The following is an 18093-nucleotide window of genomic DNA, read 5'->3' as shown; positions in this document are numbered from 1 at the left end:
CGGGTTCTATTTCTATTCCTCAAATAAGAACTTGTGTTATACTATTTACATGTTTTTTCTTTATCCTTTTAATCCATTCCTTTTATAATATAAACAAATAAATTATCAAAAATCATTATAAATTAATTAAAATTATTTTAAGTTAAATAAAATTATCTATAAATCAAATTTTGCCATTTTCATCTAAAAACCCAATATGTTTTCATATTCGTTAAAGTTGTCGTGTCGAATGATACAATGTTATTATGTTTACCAATTCGTTAATACTTTATATACTACGTAATCGTTTTCATGGTAAAAACTAACCCAATAACTTAGATGTCCATAAGTATTAAAATTTCTCATGTTAATAATAATTAGCAATAAAATACTATTATTAATTTGTTTTGTTTACTTTTTCGTTAACTTTAAATACGCTAAACAATTGTAATTGAGAGTGAAATTGGACCGTTAAAACTGATGATCCATAAATATTAAACTAGTAAAAAAAACCCGCCGCGCTGCGGCGCGGGAGATGAATTCGGTCAGTATCGGTTATCAAAAAATTACTTTGTAGACAACCAAAAAAATATCGTCACATATGTGGTAAGTCGACGCGAATGCAGTCGGTTCAGTTACGTGTGTTATTGTACCAGAACCAAGACAAAAAAAATTATAAAATGAGCTTGATAAATGGGATGTCGGTCGGTCGGTAGAACTCAAGCGTTGGTAAAATCCGACCATTGTCGATCCCAGCGTTGAGGCGATGAATCTTGGCAAATTAAGTCGGTTTCCGTCACCTCATTAGGGTAACGGAACTAAAACAAAAAAAATTGGCACTTGATCGGTTTTCATTAGTTTCATTACAATATTGGAAATAAAACAAAACGTGGTGTCTACATGAATTCGATTGGATTCCATCACATTTGTTAATTACGATACCGGACCTAAAAAACAAATATCAAAAAATTTGGCACTAAAGTTGGTTTTCATAAGGGTTCATTACGGGCTAGAACTTAAAAAAAAAAAGAAAAAAAACAAAAATGAAACCTTGCAACAATAAAGTGTCGCCACCAAAACCGTAAATTGTAATATATAAATGTAATAATTAAACAAATTTCAAAAATCAATAATCATAATGTTGAATCTACATTAAAACCAACTAATGGATAAAGATTTGTGACGTTCGTGACCGAACCGAAAACACCTTAGTACTTACAAACACGAATAAGCGTTTAACCGTTTATTGCGTAACGAACAAACGAATAACCGAACGGGTCTGGTTATGACCCAGATATCCTGGGGGGGGCATCTATAAGTGATATATGTCTATTATAAGCCAACATATTGATATTAAGGCCTTAGTTCGATAGCAAACTAGTTAAACGAAAAGATGCTCGTTTAACTACCCGCTATAGATTTAAACGTGAAAGATAGTTCCGAAACAAGCATTGTATCATCCATTAAGCCGAAAAAGATCTACCAAATACTTGTCGTGATTAACAAACCTGTTAGAATATCAGAACATCAAGAGTGATCAAAAAGCATATTTTCGGATTGATTATGTAAAAACGAACTTTTCGTGAGAAATCCGAACAATTTGGATAGATTGTGCGCGTTTTTCTCCAAATCAAACTGAATAAACGGAAACGAGCCCCGTAGCGAATCCATACCCCTAATATGTGATCTTTCTTTATAACTTTCACGATTACCCAAGTTTACTTCCCCATAACTGTTTTCCAAACGCATAAACGAGCAACTTGGCCCAGCTGGTGAAACGGCGAAACTGAGCCAAGTTCGGTTTTAAACATCAGACATTGAACAACATCACAATCTAAGCTTATTGACACTTTCTGGGTGTTACAGCCATGCCCAGACTAGTTATACAGCCCAGCTTAGTATAGAGATTATAATAATATTAAAATATTAATATTATTATAATATCGACTATATGGACTAAGTGATAGCAAGGGAAACGAACCCCGAGCTGACCTCGCACTGAGTGCCTACAAAATTGTGAGTTTCATGACCCCACCTTTTAAACTGTTTTACGAACTTTTGGGGTGTAAAGCATGTTTATATGCATTATCTATCTGAAAACGATTCAAAACGTAAAATACCTGAACCTTCATGTATGAAAAGTTCCTACAAACATAATGATAAACTACGTGCTGATGAAAGGTGATTATTATCATGATTGATATATTAAATGGAAATATTACGAATGCCAAAACATAATGACATCATACATGACAACCTGTTTATACAAATACGCTATATAATGCTAAACACAACAAGTTAGGGAAATAACGTGGTCTATGATGGCCATGGGGATAACGTGGTCTGTAATGGCTATGGGGATAACGTGGTCTATGATGATCATGGCACTATAGTGGGCGGAAGGGGAGCCACAATAGTAATAAACTAAAGTTGAGTATGGCCTATGAGCCAAGTTTTGCTGCAACTTATAAACTAAAGTTGAGTATGGCCTATGAGCCAAGTTCTGCTGCAACTTATAAACTAAAGTTGAGTATGGCCTATGAGCCAAGTTCTGCTGCAACTTATAAACTAAAGTTGAGAATGGCCTATGAGCCAAGTTCTGCTGCAACTTATAAACTAAAGTTGAGTATGGTCTATGAGCCAAGTTCTGCTGCAACTTATTAAAAGAACTAACTTGATTATTACATGAGTGCCAAGAAAATATTGTGTTTAATATATGTTGTGGGGGAAAGGGGGCCACGATGATTGGTGATACATGATAAATACTACATTTGTGTATATATATAAATATATATATATATATATATATATAAATATCTGTGTATACACATTATGTGAATAGATGTAGGAAATACTGTGTGTAGAAAATACTAATTATTTGTGTATATACTGTGTAGCGTTTAGGTTTACGTGGAACTATTGTGGGCGGAAGGGGGCCATAATGGTTAATATTACGCGGAAAACGAAGGCATGTATTACGAACGAACAGTCACGATTTTGTCTTAATTTTAAATTTTGTTATAAACTTATACACACATATATATATGTGCATACAAAGATACAAATATACATATATAAACGTAATTACATTTTCTTACATACGCACATACCTACAAGCTATGACTGTGTGATACGCAGAACTGATTTTGTTAAAACTTATGAAACTCACCAACTATTTGTAGTTGACCTATTTTAACGTGCTTTTCAGGTATTCAGAAACGTGGAGTAAAGTGCTTATGTGCTATCTGTTTGAGTTGTGATCGATGCTATGTAATCTGGTACAATCATTCAAGTTAAAAGTGAAACAGTAGACTGACTAGTTTTGATTGCGACACCTAGATGTAAAAGAAGTTAGAACAATGTAATCTACTGTAAATTAGTTAGTTATGTTTCTTTATGAACAATGTATTTGATACCAGTTGTATCTGTTACATTACCGTTTTACGCTTCCGCAAACCGCTTAACGGAACAAGATTTTATGAAATTGGTGATTTGATGGTGTCACTAACATCTATTAGTCTCAACAATGGAATCTCAGACCAAGGGCCGGCCCAATTATTCGTCAACTTTAAAACCCAAACACTGACCCTAAAACAACCAACTTATGGTTGTAGCAAAATGTGACAAATCAGTTTTAATAAAGTAATAAACAATGCATATTGATGAAGAGTGCATTTCCCAAGATAACTGCCATTTCCTCTTTTAACATATTAAATTAGGAAGAGTAGGTAACAAGGGTTAATAACAGCCACAAAATGATGAATATTTGAGTGATGTGAGAAACTAACATTTGCCTTTTAATATATATATATATATATAATGTCTATATTAATAATAAATCACTAATTAAATAATATTAAAATAATATAAACGTTAAATTTTCGTTAAGACTTAAAAATAATATTATATTATAAAATGCCTTAGCATAATAAAATAACATTAAAATAATGTGATATCCCGTTAGCTAAATTATTTAACTCTTACGATCCCGTTAGTTAGATTTTATTTTTATTTTTTATTATAGTTCATGATTTTCAGTTGCTTCAGTTTCATTATCGTGCTTTCGGTTTTCATTGCAAGTTTATCTTCAATTTCAAAGGTGGGTTTCTCATACCCCTTTTTTAACGCTTTTACATTTTGGGGGTAGCATGTATATCATATTCAAATGTTTACTTAAAAATTATTTATTCAAACTACAATTCGCATTATGGAATTGTGTGTTTTTTTGCTTACTTGTGTTGTGTGTTTATCTGAGTACGTTGGTTGTTACCAAATGGAAAGGACCTTGCTTGCATTGTGCGTTTATCCAAGTACGTTGGTTGTCCCCAACTGGAAAGCACCTTGCTTGCATTCTGCATTTATCCGAGTACGTTGGTTGTTACCAACTGGAAAGGACCTTGCTTGCGTTGTTTCACATGTTTCATAGGTACGATTTCTTACGTATTTATATCAACGGTGTGACTCTCACCAACTACTTGTTAGTTGACCTTTTATTTTATATGCATGCTACAGGTACCGTTAATAGAGGATGACACACGGAGAAGACACTAGGCTTAGGTTGTTTAAACAAATGGACAATTTGTTTAGTTGTATTTATTTTTCTTGTATTTCTTTGTTTTCAAACTTGTGTATTTGACGTATAAACTAGTTAATGATAATATTACCACTTAATAGTGTCACATGTGTTTTGAGCAATCTGTACATCACACTCGGGTGTATTCGCTTAAGTTGGGGTGTTACATACCGGTGGGGTAGAAGTTCTAGAAACTCTAGCTGGTGAATGGTACATACTGGTGGCCCCTGTCTACTGTCTAGGTGGTGATCTAAGGGGTAACTATCATACCTATAGCCTGATAAGTCAGGCTTATCACTAGGTACTAGCGTAGGGACCACAACATTCTCTTAACTCTCATCTAATATCTCTCGATAATATTAATCATAGCAACGCATAATATCAAGGTACGTTCACGTATTCATACACATCAGTACAGATAAGCATCAGTACAGATTAGCTTTATATTTTATACACGTATGCTTCCATTTTTACCTACTACATTGTTCAAAGACTTCTCCTCGAATTCCCTCGTACAAGCAAGTCCGTTATTACATTCCGGACCATAATAAGTCACCTGCCTTCGAGTTCATCCGGTACGCATCAACATATATTATTAGTATTATTTATTCCCAAAGAATCGAGCACACGGTTATATTTTAGGCGTCCTAAGAGACAACCTAATTCTTTATAACAAATGGCTCTGATACCAACATATGTCACGCCCCGACTAGTAATAGCGGAAGCGTAAAACGGGATGCAACAGACACCTCTGGTATCAACCACATTGTTTATAAAGAAACATTAACAAACTAATTTAAATCATATTACATTATTCTAACTCCAGTTACATACTAGGCGTATCATAACATAAACCAGTTCTTTAAGCCGCTTTATTCCTTAATAGTATGCTTGCATTTATCTACAACAGTATCGAACGCCGCTTGACCACATAGCACATAAGATCTCATTCCAACAATGGTATACCTGAAAAGCATGTTAAAAAGGGTTAACTACGAATAGTTGGTGAGTTTCACAAGTTTAAGCGAAATCAGATAAGCGTACTCATAATAATCATAATACGTATGCGATGTAATTGTACTAAGCCACAAGTGAACCCTTGACAGTGCGTTTCTACCATGTGGCCTCCACTACCCACGTCATCCCCATGGCCTCCACCGTCTACGACATGCCCTGAGTAGCTATGCATAACACTACGTAGCGTGTATATATATATATGCTCATGTGCAATTGCCATAGCATCATGGCTATTTGTGCCAATTCAATTGGGTTTGTCAAACCAATAGTACTATTCACATGCCACCGGCTCATAGTAAATCACTCACGTTTGTGGGGACTTTTAGTGTGTTAGACTTAGATAATTCACGTCATAATGCGTTTCCATGATTTCAGATATATATATATATATATATATGTGTGTGTGTGTGTGTGTAAACATGATTTTCATCCCAAATAAGCATTAAAATAATTTAAAAAGAAGGGGGTCATGAAATTCAAACTATAAAAAGAAATTAGGGTTTAGGTATCCAGATTCGCTACAGGGCTCGTTTCAGTTTTATAAAGACTAGGTTTAGGATAACGTGGACAATTCACCCGAATTGTCGGAAGTCCTTTCAAAATGTTTGGTTTAATAAATTTATCCAAAATTGTGACATTTGACCACTCTTCTTTTGATATCCTTGCTGGTTTGTAATCATAACGCTGTCAGTTTTATCAGAATTTATATTTGTTTAACTTTCAAATTAGCACCAGTTTTTATCTGAGTATGTTTAAATTACAAAAATTTATACACTTGCAAATTATTAAGTGTAAATCTTTACAAAAAAATATTTTTAAAAATATTAACTTATTTATTAATTTATGAAAATTCATTTTAAATGTTATTTTTAATCAATAAAACGTCTGTTTATACCAACCGCTACCCGAAAAATCCGATTATTTTTCTAAGTGGTCAAAATAACTTAATAAAATCCCTGTAAAATTTCCGTAACCAAATTATTTAGCTAAGTACCTTTTTTTTAGCAATAAACGATCGTTAAAACTCTATTAAACAAGAATCCAAAAATTATAGTTAGGATTCTCCAATTGACCCCAAAATTTATGTGTGATGTTATAATGGTTTACCTGAGTTTTTCACAAAATTTCAGAATTTTCCAAGTTGTTTTGCTATTTTTCATAATCAAACATCAATAAATAGTAATAAATTCACCAAATGTTCTTAGTTTATCGAAAAATTCTCAAATTTGAACATGGACTCATTAATACAGCAACTGATGTTGTTAACAATTTTCATGGGCTAAAAATAAGCATGTCATAGTCCAGACCCAAACAGAACCTAAACGAGCTTTTCGGTTAATACCTTGACGTTTCTTGCTTGGTTAAGCCCTTTTCTTGTGTTTTCGGGTTCTTGGAAAGCTAGATAGTATATCTACATATCATGTACAAAAAAACTAAGCATGCAACATCAATAATCAACCCTTGTAACATATGGTTTCGGTTAGGTATCTAAACGGAGTTTTTAATCCGTAAAAAATACGATTTAAACCTTCTAATTCGTGTTTTTCACCAAAAAAGTTTATGATTAAGCTTTGTAGCCATGTTTAGCTTCCAAAACTACTTTTGTTTCATTTTAAAGGATTTTTCTTGGCTAAACATTATTTTTCTTAATTAAACCTTAATCCTTTGATTATAAGCATGTTAAAACACATCAAAACAAGTTCTTACCTTAAGTTTTTAGTAGAAAAGGATGGAGAGAGAGCTGGTCCAGATGAGGATTCAAGATATTTTGATGTTTAGGAGTTTGGGATGTCTTAACAAGGAAGGAAAACAAGGGGTGGGGACCACCCCTATTCCGATCGGAAGGGGGGCTAAGCCCTTTTTTTCCTCATTTTGCATGCACGTATACCGAGTCCATTTTAAGTTCGAGCTCGGTTTTTGGTAACAAAAATAGTTCGGGTGCGAAAAACAATGCAAAAACGAGTGTTTTTCGGCTTAATTTTGCAAATTAAAGAAAACATACTGTTTGGATGTAAAAATCCAAAATATTTTCATAAGTTGCTTAAATAAGTATTTCATAAGTCTTTTTCGGCTTAACGGATGATACAATGCTTGTTTTGGTACTAGCATTTGCGTTTAATATCAAAGCGTACTGTTAACCGGAAATCTTTCCGTTTAACTGGTTTTCCACATACTAAGGCTATAATATTGATTTGTTAGTTACTATTATACATATATCACTTATAAATGCCGCCCCCCCGATATATCCAAATCAAAATAAGTATCGTTTGGTTAATCGCTTACTAGTTACGTAAAGGCTAAGGTACACCTAGTTTGTCATGATCACAATGTTCAACAAGCATGCTAATAAATACATGTATACTCACCAATAATCCCTAGTTTAAAATTTGCTTAAAAGATTAGTAGTGGTAGAGATATCGATGAATTTGGGCATAGAAAGAAAAAGAATCACTTATATTTTGACTTAATATAAATTGGGCTTTTCAATATTAGTTCGATGAAGATGCATTGCATAGTGTATGTAATAATCCCAAATACTTGCAAATTGTTTTCGGATGTTATAGATGGCATTAATAGCACGTGGTCAATTGAATAACGATAACTTTTTTCCTTCACGTTATCAAATGCTTTTAAGTTATATATTATAACTTTTAATTATGTACTATTCGACCCTGTTATTTGATAATGTTCTTTTATCAATATATGTTAAACATAATTGATAGTGTTAAGTTAAAATTTTTTGGACCCAACCCCGTATAGTATACGGGTTTATAACCTAGTTTCCTTGTTATTGTGGAAGAGAAATGAATGAATTGGGATGTGATGTGATGTGATGCTGACGTAACGCTATGGAGAAATTTATTACTTGTAGTCCACATCATGTAGATATATGAAACTGCAAAGAAGGAAATTTCATAAATAATAATAATATATTCCTAAAATGACAGATCTTTTTAATTGATTAATTATTAACACACTATTAGAATAAATATGTGGATATTTTATATGTTTAGAGGCAAAATTACCCCTTAGGCTTGTTGCTATGGGCGTAGTGGAGGGGATAAAGGGTACCCAAGGAGGGGGGGGGGGGGGAGGGGGCCTTCTACACGATTGGCGCGGAGGAGTGGTTGGGTGGGCCCCCTCCAACGGATTTATTACCGTTTTTATTAAAAAAATCAATTTTAAATTATATATTATACATACATACATACATACATACATATATATATATATATCATTCACCCAATCTCTACAAACATCTCATTCTTCTCTTTAAACTTTTTAAAACTTTCTCCACAAATATATCTTCCGAATCATCTTCGACACCCGACTACTACCCCGATATCGACATTATTTCAGATTTGGATTCAGATGATGAAGCGACATTTAGTGCTATTCGAGAGGCTGTCCAACTCTTAGTCCAGGATTGCGAAAGCTCACAACCATGAACAAGATAGCCTCATCTTCAACAGAATCGCGTAGGTGCTCATGACCAGTTGATCAAAGATTATTTTCGCCGGACACGACTTTTGATTCGGAACGATTTCGGCGCCGTTTTCTGATAAGTCGCCAATTATTTTTACCAATAGTTGGTGATTTAGAATGCGATTATGCATTCTTCCAACAACAGACGGACGCGAGAGGTAAACCGGGATTTTCTCACATGCAAAAAATACATTGCGGCAATTCGTCAACTAGCGTACGAGACTGTGTGCGACGCCATGGAAGAGTATTTACAGATGTCGGAGACAGTAGCACGTGAAACGCTTCACACATTATGCGAATGTGAGTATTATTATTGTAATTATTTATTTCAAACCCTTAACATTTTGAGTATAAATTTTATAAACTTTGTTAAACTTAGGTATTCCTCAACTATATAATAAAAAATATTTGAGGAAGCCGACTCAAAGTGACGTACAAAAAATATACGAGGTGCATCAACAAAGACACGGTTTTTCTGAGATGCTTGGTAGCCTCGATTGCACACACTGGCCTTGGGAAGCCTGCCTAGTTGCTTGGCAAGGTCAATATTCATCGGGGTGATCATGATGGCCCAACAATTATGCTTGAGAAGGCTGCATCATTTGATCTTTGGATATGGCATGCGTTTTTTGGGATGCTCGGTGCAAACAATGTTGCAGCTGTGATTAATGCGTCCCATATTTTTGACCGCCTCATAGACGTAGTCTCACTGACACCTCATTTTCCACCAGCGATGTCAACTATGAATACGGATATTATCTAGTCGACGGTATTTATCCGAAGTGGGCCACGTTGGTTCTTAGCTTTACGTGCCTGACTGACGATAAACGTCAGTATTTCAAGAAAAAAGACGAGTCGGCCAGAAAAGACATCTAAACGTCATTCGGGATATTAAAGAAAATTGGTCTATCATTTTCAACAACTGGATAAGTTAAGAAAACATAATGTACACTTGTAGTATCTTGCATAATATGATATTGGAGGACTCGGGTAGAGAATTTGCCTAGGCGAGTACAACGATGAGCCAAGGCCGATGTGTACACTAAACGAAAATGAGAAACATGCTAATTTATTAAGAATACGAAATAGGGAAACGAATTTCAGCCTTCGATCGGATTTGGTTGAACATATTTGGAGTAAAAAGCAACATGACGACAAGGACGACGACTAAAAATAGCTGTAATTTTTTTAGTTTTTATTTATATGTTTTCATATTTAATTTAGTTTGTTTTTTATTATTATTGTATTTTTTTATTATTATATTATATATTATTGTGTTAGTGTTTTTGTTTTATAAAAAAAAAAAAAGAAAAACAGATTAGGCTTCGAAGCCCCTCACCACAAAAAGGGCATTATAACTTGAGGCTTCAACGCCCACCGTAGGATGGACTTAAAAGACCCCACCACAACGCCTAACAGGAAAACACAAGTAGAAACAAGAAAGCGGCCTTTAGAAGTCCGTTAAAACTAAAGTAAGACTAAAGAAAAATACATAGTATCCCTTTGACTCCTTCGCCCAAAAGTCATTTGATCTCTCCAACAACAACAATGGGATCGCTGTCACCGGCGATCACCTCCAACCGGCTGCTGCTTCCGGCAGACCGGATTCCGTTCCGGCAACGTTTGCTGCCGGCCATGATCCCAGTAGTTTCCAAGAGAAACCGGTGTGTAGCTGCTGGCAAGTCGGCCATTGATTTTGGCGATCCCGAGTGGAAGAACAAATATAAGCAAGACTTCGAGAAGTGGTTTAATATTCCTCATGTCACTGATTTCTTCCCTGACGCTGAATCCTACCCCTCTACTTTCTGTCTCAGAATGAGGTACTTCTCTTCTGTTATTACTTTACTGGGATTTTTAATTCATACGTCATGGAATTGTTTTATAATGTGATGGAGGTGAGGTGGCATTGGGGCCAACGCCCCATTATGCCTAATTTTTATAATCTTGTAATCAACAATCAGTTTTCCATAGTATTTTATAATCTTGGTGTTTAGATGGAATTGATTTGAATTTTGGTCCACTCAGTTGTTATGTTTTGGGCTACAGGACTCCGGTGAGTGAGGACTTTGCACAAGGGTATCCGTCTGATGAGGAGTGGCATGGATACATTAATAATGATGATAGAGTGCTACTTAAGGTATTTCAGCTGCAACTTTCTTTATTGCGTAACTGTTTTGTATAATCTTGATGAATTAAGCGTTGTTTTATGTGATTGGATAATCCTAATTGATCACCTAGAACACGTCAGTTTGATGGTTATTTTATTTGATAATCAGTAAATCTCTACATGCATAGGTGTTTGTCTTTATTTATGTTAAAAATTTGAATATTTCTGGAACTACTTTACTTGGTGTGCAGACGTCTTAGTGTTGAGTGCTTGGAAAGAAAATATGTTACATTAGATGCATTTGGTTGTCATGAGTGATGATGCATTTCTAGTAGATGATGCCATTTAATATGCTGTTTTTTTTTGTTATACATCTATTAGAGACACGACATAGTTCTTGAAATGCTTGTAAATGTTTGCTGATTTGATTTTTTTCTTTATGTATATGTATTTGCAGATATGATCATTGATTATGCTTAACTTCATAATAGATGATGTATTGTTGTACATGAAACTTCTAGCATTAATTATTAATGCTGCGTCGCTATAATATTAATGTTGCGACTTGACTAAATGTTTATCAGTTAGACCTTAAATTATATTTTCCAGTTTTTTATCTGTCTACATGATTAAGGCTACTAAATTCACTATGATATACATAATAGTGTCACGACTGAAGATATAACCAAAATGGCCATGCTAAAGAGAAGAAAAACTTGAATTATTAATAGGTTCCGGTTTCTAGTATAATAATCTCTTATTATACTTCCAAGTTACGTAACAAATCATAGGATAAGGTTGCGCACTATTAAAATAAACCATTCATTAATTCCTGTAATTATTTTGTATGCATATTACAGGTTATTCGGTTTTCCTCACCTAGATCGGCTGGTGCTGAGTGTATCGATCCTGATTGTTCATGGGTGGAGCAATGGTAAGCACTAAACGTCTCAAGTTATTAGGCTAAATGGTTAGATGAAAAGGCACTCACAAGGCCAAATCTGTATTCATTATACAAAAGCAGCTAAAAATAGTAAACTAAAAGTTGAGTTGTCATATATGATGCTCATATGCCAACTATTTGAAATTACTAACCAAATGGTCTGTGTGAATTTCTTTTAGGATTCACCGTGCTGGTCCTCGTGAAAAAATATACTTTAAACCCGAAGATGTGAAGGCTGCAATTGTAACTTGTGGTGGACTTTGTCCAGGTCTTAATGATGTCATTCGACAGGTGATGTCTGAATTTCATTTATTGTAATTTAATCAACAAATAAGATTTTTGATTCTAGATTTTACTTAACTACTTTTCTTGTATTTGGAGCGGGTATAGATTGTCATAACACTTGAGATTTATGGTGTAAAAAAAATTGTGGGGATTCCGTTTGGTTACCGTGGGTTCGGCAAAGAATTAGCTGAAATACCAGTGAGTTTCCTTTTATATATTTCTCACATTTCAGCATAAAGTCAAGGGTGTTATGGTAATTTGACTTTTTCCTTGGTCATTAGTTGACCAGGAAGGTGGTTCAAAATGTTCATCTTTCTGGTGGAAGCTTGTTAGGAGTTTCACGTGGTGGACCGAATGTGACTGAAATTGTTGACAGCATGCAGGTATGTACTTACTACTTACCTCACATGTTTTATTTTTGTTCTAGTAGTTGATTATTATTACTTTTTTAGCCATACACACCATGTTGCAGGAAAGAGGAATCACCATGCTTTTTGTGCTGGGAGGAAATGGAACACATGCCGGTGCCAATGCAATACATAATGAGGTTGTTATGTTGCTCCATATTCTTTGTCCTTTTTTCTACCAATAACTGTTGGGATCTGGTATATGTTTGTGAATTACAAATGCTTGAAGAATTAATTCAACACAAACTTGCAGCGGAATTAAACGATAATAATCACAAACACGATAGAATTCAACTTAGAATGATATCGATTGTATTCAACTTGCTGAATTCAAATTACAATGACACCCCTCAACCAAGTAACTATGTTCTCTCTCTCATTTACACACAGTTATGCTTAGACTAGTTATAGATAATGAGCGTTGAAGTGCATAAAATACAGAGAGAGAAAAAGGTAGTGACATCAGTCAACGTCACCATGGTAGGGACGGGTTAAGGTACCAACAGACATCATTAGGTATTAAACATAACTGATAAGTTATCATCAGTCTTCATTCCCGGAAGTACTGATCTTCATCAGTTGTATGCACTTGGCAAATCATCAGTTCTTATTCTCTCTCAACAATAACTCATTTCTAAAGCATATGCCAATCTTTTATTTATTTATTTTTTAATTGTGGTTAGTGCCGAAAACGAGGGTTAAAGGTGGCTGTGGTTGGTGTTCCCAAAACTATAGATAATGATATTCTGCTGATGGATAAAACATTTGGCTTTGATACTGCTGTTGAGGAAGCACAACGAGCCATAAATTCTGCATACATTGAAGTAAGTACTTTTTATTATTCAACATAATTTCTTATCTATATAAAGATATATGGTTGTTTTGTTTTGTCAGGCACATAGTGCTTATCGTGGCGTTGGAGTTGTAAAACTGATGGGGCGTAGTAGTGGTTTCATAGCTATGCAAGCAGCACTCGCTAGTGGACAGATTGATATATGCTTGATTCCTGAGGTATGTTTTTGATGATGCATGTGTCATCATGACATCATCATCATCATTGTTTCGTTTTTGACACGATCGTTTTCATGATATTGAAGGTACCATTTGAGTTGCACGGGCCCCACGGTGTTCTAAAACATCTCAAGTATCTGCTTGAGACAAAGGGATCAGCTGTCATCTGTGTAGCAGAAGGAGCCGGTCAGGTTAGTTTTTAGTTTTTAATCTTTATTAATTTATAAATCACGTGCGTAATTTAATAATTTGTGACATTTGTTTTTCTTGTCTGTTAAAGAATTTTGTGGAGAAAACAAATGCGAAGGACGCATCTGGGAACGTGGTATACGGAGATATTGGTGTTCATATTCAACAAGAGGTTGGCCAATCGTAAATTCTCTGACTATTAACATATCTTAATTATAATAGTTAGGATTAGTTTCATATTACAGACATGAAAATTTTCATATAAACCCAACCAAAATTAAAAATATCATATGTACCCAACTTAAATGAATTTTTACTTAATGATCATCTTACTCCTTTCCATTAAATTTGTTTAAACCCTATTTCCTATTTGGATTTTGATCGACATCGACGATAGGCAAGTGAACCGAACCGTCGTCTCTATTCTTTTGTTCTCTCGATAGTAGATAATCGGAAAATTGAATCTGTATGTTCAAATCAGATAATTGAACCTTGTATAATCGCATAATAATTGAACCAGGTATAAAAGCATGATAATTAAACAAAAAGCAATCTACTATACTGAGAAAACTATTTTTCAAAAATGGAACATATGAAATTTTAATAGTTTAAAAAAATAAAGGTAAAATGGCCATTTGTTAAAATTGGGTATATTGATATTATGGGTTTGGATCAAATACAAATGAAATTAACATGCTAATCGTGAGAATCAAGTAGAGTAATTATGTAATTATATCATAGAGTAATCACATAATTACTCTATGATATAATTACATAATTACTCTACTTGATTCTCACAATTAGCACGTTAATTCAATTTGTATGTTAAGTTTCCCCTTGATGAACTACAATTGTAAAGGCGTATATAATATTTTTAGTTTGCATGGGTATATATTATATATTCCAAGTTTTTAGGGGATATATGAAATTGCCCCTAATTATTATTTTGTAATTATTATACTAAATGAAACATGTTTCAGATTAAAAAATATTTTAAGGAGATTGGTGATCCCGCTGATGTGAAATACATTGATCCTACATACATGATCCGTGCGTGTCGAGCAAACGCATCGGATGGAATCTTGTGCACAGTGCTGGGTCAAAACGCGGTCCATGGTGCATTTGGTGGATATAGCGGGATCACGGTCGGCATATGCAACACGCACTACGTTTATCTTCCTATTCCTGAAGTTATATCATATCCAAGGACGGTTGACCCGAACAGTCGGATGTGGCATCGTTGTTTGACTTCAACCGGACAACCTGATTTCATCTAAAACTGATAACCGATTTTGTTCGTATCTTTATGTTATTACTTGCACACAAAGAGAGTATTTTGAGCAATAAAACACAAGTTTCGATTTGTGAACACGACACTTTTAAAAACGTTATTTAGAAAGAAAAAGTAGGGTTTTTTATTTTAGTTTTTACAGTTGGTCTTGTGAAGGATATTAATGGAGATGGAGGCTCCTCCACTGATTCTGTATTCTAATATCTACAGTGAACCTTGTTGGATAAAGTATTTTTAGTTTTTTGTTTTTTTTTTCCAATCCATTTTAACATTATATTCTATAACCAAATGTCGTTGTGGTAAGTAGTCGATGTGAAGTGATGTTCAAGTATTCAGCCTGTTTTAGTTAGGGTGGACGGGCCACCACTCGGGTGCCCCTTCCGGGTATTAGTGTGACCACAAGAACACCGCCTTCTCCCTCGCTGGTAGGTTTGACGGGCTGGAGTCAACGAAGAAGGAAATCTTGCTTGTGTGTGTTTGAGACGGAAGACGGGTCAGAGCTTCGGGTAGCTTGGCAACACCGACCTGAATTGAATGTCAGGCCATTCACCACCATGGGTTGCGGGTTTTGATGGGTTCAATTCGTATAGATGAGTTGTACACTGTCGGTTGGGTGTTGGTAGGGTTCTAGCGGATTGCGCCCCGTCCACCCTTGTATATGAGGAGAAAACATGATATATTTTATTTACTTATAAATACATTTACTGAATCGTTACACAACTTAGAGTGTATATATGTATTATTGTATATGATCCAACGCTTCAAATAAAACATCCTGGTTTACCAATCATCAATTTCAATTAATAGATAGTTGCATGACACAACCAAGCATAGAACATTTTAAAACATGTTCTAAGCTTCTACATTGATAAACACTTGAGAGTTGAGAGTCCCTTTTCCATTTACAAACTTCAATAACGTCCTGATAGTGATAGCTCTCTTTTAGGAGCGTCATTGCTAGCACCCCAAAAGCTTTTGCGTCGACTTCTAACCTCAACATGAGGATCAATCCTAACGGACTTCCAGCACCTATATTCATCTCTTCCAAATGGTGAGTTAAGTATGTACAAGGAGTGATGACAACATGAGGATCAATCTGATAATTTGCAATAATCGTAATATCATTTGATGCCTTTTCTAAGAATACAATGGCCCTATATGTAGAGAATTAACCATAACTAGACTCCACAAAATAAGCAAAGTGGATCATTCATCATCATCATCATCATCATCATCGTACTCAGTATATCCCACCAATAGCAATGCTATGGTAGGGTCTGAGGAGGGTAAGATGTAGACAGCCTTACCTCTATCCCATAGGGATAGAGAGGCTACTTCCGGTGAGACCCCCGGCTCGATAGTAGTTTTGAATCAAGCCTTGGACATAAGACACATAGCACTCAATCATCGGGACACCGGCTGATTGGTGCATGTGCCCTTGTCTTTCGGCTATCAACGCCACCACATGATGCCTGATTAACCTTCCGCCACTTTTAACGTTATTTTCACGTGATTAGTAAAATAACGTCAAAATTAGTGCAATTTTACTTTTGCCCACCCAAGGGTTCACACATATATACATTATATGTGCGCACCGCAAGCAAAGTGGATCATTGATAAACATAAATAATCTCATCTAAACATAGAGATGTTAGCTTTTTTTCCTATCTTATTACGGGTTGTTTTACATTATTCATTTTTAATATTTATATATTTTTTTTGGATATTAATTTTATTTATTATAAAAAAGTTAATAATATACTTAGAGTTTGATAATAAAATGGCTTCACAAATAAATGATATCTTATAACCCGGTTTAAAAGCTATCTGGGTTTGATGAAACCCATGATCCGTTTTTTTTACTTTAAAATTGTTTTTTAATTATAAATAATATCTTTTTTTAAAATTGATATTAAGTTTTAGTATATCCCTATTTTATATGATTTTCATATCAAATATTTGGTGAGATTAATTTTTAATTTAATGAGATGGTATAACCCGTTTAAGCCTATCAGGGTCTATCAGGGTTTGGTGAGACCCATACTCGTGAATTCGGGCCAAATGCATAAAAAGTTTCTATTTACAAATAAAACGATCTGGTGGCTTGAGAAAATGTAGGGAGCAACCAGAGAGCTTTTAAAGGTTTTGTTTATACATATTTAAGATAATTCCCTTTAATATTCCCTCTCGGTTTAAGCACGAATATGTAGAGATGTTTAAGCTGTTCCGAAATATGTCGAATAGATGACGTGGAAGGCCTTTAGTAAAGATATCAACATATTGTAATGAAGACGGAACATGCAGCACCTGTATATGATCGATATTCATTTTCTCAGGAGCAAAGTGAATATCCATCTCAACATGTTTTGTACATTGGCGCTGAATGCGATTGCCCGAAAGAAAAATAAGTGGCACACACATTATCATAATAAACGATCGTTGCTTTACGAATGGGAACATGTAGCTTAAGAAGTAACTTGCGAATCCATGTTGCTTAGGTGACGCCATTAGCTACCCCCTATACTCGGCTTCAACGCTGGAACGAGAAATAGTAGGTTGCCTTTTGGACGACCAGGAGATGAGATTGTCGCCAAGAAAAATATAGTAGCCCGAGGTGGAGCGTCTAGTATCGGAACAACCTCCTCTGTCCGCATCAGAATAGGCAGCAATGGACTGTCCGGGAGACGCTGAAATCCAAAGCCCAAGATCAATAGTACCATGGATGTATCTGTAACATTTTGGATTTTTCGACCCGTATTCGGTTATATAAAACCCGATCCGGAAACATTTTTGGATCTTTAATAG

The 18093-nt window shown here is 34.9% G+C and overlaps 1 protein-coding gene across 1 annotated transcript; it reads left to right on the top strand.

Annotated features, from left to right (window-relative positions):
• Positions 1 to 10603: 10603 nt before the first annotated feature.
• On the top strand, positions 10604 to 15365 carry LOC143608532 (ATP-dependent 6-phosphofructokinase 5, chloroplastic-like). The gene is made up of 12 exons (XM_077083550.1): positions 10604 to 10875; positions 11102 to 11192; positions 12023 to 12096; positions 12285 to 12396; positions 12496 to 12588; positions 12672 to 12773; positions 12863 to 12937; positions 13481 to 13621; positions 13692 to 13808; positions 13895 to 13999; positions 14089 to 14169; positions 14978 to 15365. Exons 1-12 carry the CDS (start codon positions 10604 to 10606, stop codon positions 15272 to 15274), a joined length of 1560 nt encoding a protein of 519 aa, XP_076939665.1. The 3' UTR covers positions 15275 to 15365.
• The last annotated feature ends 2728 nt before the right edge of the window (positions 15366 to 18093 follow it).

The sequence above is a fragment of the Bidens hawaiensis genome, unplaced genomic scaffold (genome assembly GCF_021521415.1).
Source record: "Bidens hawaiensis isolate Kalapana, Puna unplaced genomic scaffold, B.hawaiensis_p1.1 tig00002153_1, whole genome shotgun sequence".
In the NCBI taxonomy this organism is placed as follows: domain Eukaryota; kingdom Viridiplantae; phylum Streptophyta; class Magnoliopsida; order Asterales; family Asteraceae; genus Bidens; species Bidens hawaiensis.
This window is presented reverse-complemented; position numbering and strand designations above follow the sequence as displayed.